Here is a 4679-nt window from a genome sequence, read left to right on the forward strand (position 1 = left end):
TCTAAATTATTCTGACGCGCCACTGTTCTCTTTACTTTAATATGTCAAACAAGCAATCGTCAGCCTTCATCAGTTCTACGTAGCATGTCACTACAATCTAATCAATACTTTCTACATTTAGTATTTTTATGCAAGGAGAAACTCAATTTAACTTGATTTATTAGATCATAGTAATATTTATTGTCTAATTGTTCTATGCTACTATTCGAAAGTGTAGTCATATTTATATTTACAGGACAGGCGTTGACCTAATGTGTTACAATATGGTAAATACAATTAAAAAATACTAAGTAGTGCGACAATAAGCTAAAATCTAACTCTGTAAATGAGTGACATTTATTTTATTAATTATAAACAATTATTACAGCTTAAATGCACGACTTAGCTTGATTTTATTTTAATTATTCATCACGATAATCATCCATGAAATTAAAAAATCTATAAAAACCTTATCGGAATCATAATTATATAATAATCACTATTTCTAATCTCCAGATCATAAGAATTTGAAAATCATTGCGGTCATGGGATTCGAACCTAGGTATTTTATATATTAGTCACTAACTTATATATACCACTAGTCTATTGTGCTGGTTTTTAGATAAACAAACTGTTTAGAATATATATACTCAAGAAGAGAATATAATATTTAAGACTGAAGAACAAACTTGAAGGATTATAGTATAAAAAAAGATGTTATCAATTAATTTTTAATTAAATATAAAAATTAGTGTTATTACATATATACTAAATTAGAATAAAATCATACATTCACTTACATAACTAATTTTATTTTAAAATGTTTACATGTATATAGTTTATTCAAAAATTTCCCATACTGTAAAAAATAGTGTAAGATCATAATTTTTGAAGTTAATCTGCAATTTTTAATGGTTAAGTTTTGTAATCATATCAACATACAATTTTCATGAAAAGATATAGATTTTTATGAGTCATGAAAAAGTATAATAATAAAATTTAAAAGGTTCCAAAGGCTAGGTTTAAACTTAATTTAATATTAAGACTTTTTTGGTGTCAAGAAGTAGTCTTAATTTTATGGCAAAGATAAATCATTTCTAGTCTAAATTTTACGTATTTTTACGTTATGTTACAAAATATGGTATAATTATTATAACATATATAATAGTATGCTATCGCAAGTATCATAAACTAACGAACAGAAGTCCTTGAATATAAATCATCATATAAAATACAAAAAATGATTACTTTAAAGATGTTACTTGCGAAAGTGTATCTCTATTTACTTTAAATTATATTATATCACAGAATATATTTAAAAAACTCATTTTCCCCCGTTCTTGTAACAATCATATTTATACATAAATCGAAAACTTTTTTAGCAAGTTGGTCATTTTTAGCCAACTCGCTTGTATCACATTGGTAACAATTATTAAAATAGAGTCCAGTCGTTCCGTTCAATTCTAAAGCTGTCGCGCAATAAACAGTTGTGCTCGCCGCTTGTTGCTGCAAATATATATATAAAATTGAATAGTATTATAATATAAACGTTATATGTTATAAAAAAATAAAACAAACCAATGATTTTGTAAATGGTCTAACAAAGGTGAATAAAAGCCGATAAATCCACCAGTTTCTACTCAAACTGGAAGACACCATATTTCCGGGATGTAATGAATTCACTTGAATGCCTTTATGGTGCCATATATTTGCAAGAATATTTGCGCATAATACGTTGCATAATTTAGAATTATTGTATGCTGACATGCTACCAAAATTTTCATAAGTTGGCGATAAATCTTCCGGTGACAAATAATCAATAGAAGTCGGAAAATATGCAAATCTGAAATTAACATAATATTGATTAGAGTTTATATTATAATCAACATTTAATGCAGTTTACCTATGGGATTCGGATGAAACGAATATAACTCTTGTACCTCTGGTCATTAAAGGCTCCAACAATAATGATAAATATAAATGACTCAAATGATTAACTTGGAAAGTCGTTTCAAAATTGTCTACAGTCATACCATGTGGTAAACCAAATACTCCTGCATTTAAAATCAAAAGATCGATTTGCCTAAAATAAAAATATGTTTAATATAAATAATAATTAGTCATTCATAATTGATACAAAAATTCACCTAATATGCTGTAAACAAGCGTTGGCGAATGATTTAACGCTTTCAAAGTACGATAGATCTAACTTTAAAGGAGTGCAAAGATCTCCTGCTCCCTTTTTTCTTGATTTTATGACATCTATTGCTTTCACAGTTTCTTCAATATTCCGGCAAGCCATTATAATTTTACATCCATGCCTAGATAGTGAGTATGCCGTCTCAAAACCAATCCCTGTATTACAACCTGTAATAATGGCAACTTTTCCTGACAAATCTCTTCCATGTAATACCTTAAACATTAATATAATAATAAAAAATAATTTCCAAGAATTTTATGTTGAAATACAACTTACTTGTAAAGCAGTAGAAGAAGAATCAAAACGCTGCCTGAAATCGTTATTATGCATCTTTTCTTCTATAGCAAACGCTAATCTAGGATCGGTGAAAGTCTGTCTTCCACTTTCATCGTTTATGTAAACTACATCTCCGGTTACATCGTCTACTTTTTTCCTCCAGCCGTATGGCATGTCACCGGATACAAACTTTTTTTTGCCGGTTCGCGGATGAGTCCATTGTGATCCTTTTGTCATATGACTATTCACAAAATTTCATTATTTAATAATTTTAATTTTATATATTAATACATCTTATTGTATCAAAATATTACTTTATGTAGTAAACGCATCCATCTGTAGTAGTTCGCTCTTCCCATGCAGGTGGCAACTCATCTTCACTATCAGAATCAGGTAACTCTACAGGCATTTGCGTTTTTATTACTGGTTTAGATGCGCAAAACTGTCTTTATCTACTGCTGATAACTGTCATTTAAAATGTTAGATTAGCAAAATTGGCCGAAACACTAATTATATCGACTATGATTTTTATGTGTGTTAAAAATATAACTTACTATTTTTAAACATTTTTTATTTAATATGTAGTTTTGATAAATATTTGTATGTAAAAATTCAGCTATACTTGTTATTGTTTTATTACTACAAATTTAAAAACTTATTATTTTTTAAGAAATAAATAATAAATTATGTCACAGGTTTAGAGAAGAAGGAGTGGAAGGAATTGTGACACTATGAAATGAATGTCTAGATTAATGAAATCATGGGACATAGGGGGGAAGGGATAACAAAAATCAGGAAAAACTGTTACACCATTTATGAAAACCGACAAACTAAAATAATTTTAGTAATTAATAAAATGATTGCTTAAACACTTTAAATAATATTAATATGATATTTTTTATTTTAATATTTGTATTTATAAAAAAGCTAATGTCATTTTTGGTCCGTTCTCAATATTTAAATACACAACTTAATTTTTAATGTTGCTCATATGTTATATGCAGTAGCGGCTGGTGACAATAGAAACAGATAGGGCCAAAGGACAAAAATATTTTATTATTGTATGGGGGCCAATATAGATTTGTTATGGCCAAAACTGGTCGGCGCAGAAGTAGCGGTGTTATGACGGCTCTCTCTCTCTTCCGGCAAGCTTGTAAGGGTTCGGACGCGTGCCGTCGCGCGTCCGCCCCATTCTTATAATGTAAACCGTAACCTTAAATAAATATACTACTGCAGCGGCTCAATCTGTGTCTCATTGCCACCCGCCATCATCACAGCCCCTAAACTGGTGACCCGACGTGATCCTGAGCACACATATGGAGTCAGACGAAAAATGGCAGACACAGACGCCGCTGCAGTACAAAAAGCCGAGCCGCTGCAAACCCACTTGCTGCCACCCCGCCGGAGCTTCCCTGGATCCGGACTCGAGCTGGCGGACCACCAAGACGATGGGCCTGCGCCTCCGACCATGAGCCGCCATCGTCAGCCGCCGCCGCCGCCGACCACGTGACCCAGGAAGCATCCGGCGCCACCACGCGCCTCCAGCGAGAAGCCACCGAAGTGCTGCCGTAGACCAGGCTCGAGTGGACCACGCGTGACCCGTCACGCACCCGTAGGGCTACGCCCCCGCGACTCCGAGCTCGAACCGCATGCTCGGGGCCCGTCACGCGCGCGCCCTGTGTAGCTGCACCGACGCACCACAGGGCCCCGAAAGGTGCTCCCGGACATGCCCGTTCTTCTCGCGCCCCCTGGAGCCCTACGCGCCGCCCGGGTCTACACGTGTTCCACTCGGCTTGGAGCGAAGCACGCCGCGCGTCACTGGAGGCCGCGCCGCCACACCATACGTCACGACTTTGCTACTTTTGCGCCGCCAGCATTTAATCAACAGCAGCGCCAAGGCCCCCATACCTCCCCCTGGTTATAGTTCGCAATTGTAAATTGCTAGGGCCGGAGCCGTATGGGGGCCAATATAGATTTGTTATGGCCAAAACTGGTCGGCGCAGAAGTAGCGGTGTTGTGACGGCTCTCTCTCTCTTCCGGCAAGCTTGTAAGGGTTCGGACGCGTGCCGTCGCGCGTCCGCCCCATTCTTATAATGTAAACCGTAACCTTAAATAAATATACTACTGCAGCGGCTCAATCTGTGTCTCATTGCCACCCGCCATCATCACAGCCCCTAAAATTGTTTTACAAACTAAACATACAAAGGACGGTTGATAATTAGTC

The 4679-nt window shown here is 35.5% G+C and overlaps 1 protein-coding gene across 1 annotated transcript; it reads right to left on the reverse strand.

Annotated features, from left to right (window-relative positions):
- Positions 1–770: 770 nt before the first annotated feature.
- Wwox (WW domain-containing oxidoreductase) lies at positions 771–2950 on the reverse strand. The gene is made up of 6 exons (XM_088184981.1): positions 2770–2950; positions 2456–2696; positions 2127–2392; positions 1883–2062; positions 1558–1822; positions 771–1485 (listed from the first exon to the last, which is right to left on the reverse strand). Exons 1-6 carry the CDS (start codon positions 2862–2864, stop codon positions 1282–1284), a joined length of 1251 nt encoding a protein of 416 aa, XP_088041107.1. The 5' UTR covers positions 2865–2950; the 3' UTR covers positions 771–1281.
- Between the last annotated feature and the right edge of the window lie 1729 nt (positions 2951–4679).

This window comes from Plectrocnemia conspersa, unplaced genomic scaffold, assembly GCF_051122295.1.
Source record: "Plectrocnemia conspersa isolate PC_06_02 unplaced genomic scaffold, ASM5112229v1 ptg000001l, whole genome shotgun sequence".
NCBI lineage: Eukaryota > Metazoa > Arthropoda > Insecta > Trichoptera > Polycentropodidae > Plectrocnemia > Plectrocnemia conspersa.

Coding starts and splice junctions, on each gene's coding strand:
- Wwox (XM_088184981.1), bottom strand. CDS start 2,864: ATGCCTGTAGAGTTACCTGATTCTGATAGTGAAGATGAGTTGCCACCT. Junction 2,697..2,769: donor GGATGCGTTTACTACATAAA/GTAATATTTTGA, acceptor TTTTGTGAATAG/TCATATGACAAAAGGATCAC. Junction 1,486..1,557: donor GACCATTTACAAAATCATTG/GTTTGTTTTATT, acceptor ATATATTTGCAG/CAACAAGCGGCGAGCACAAC.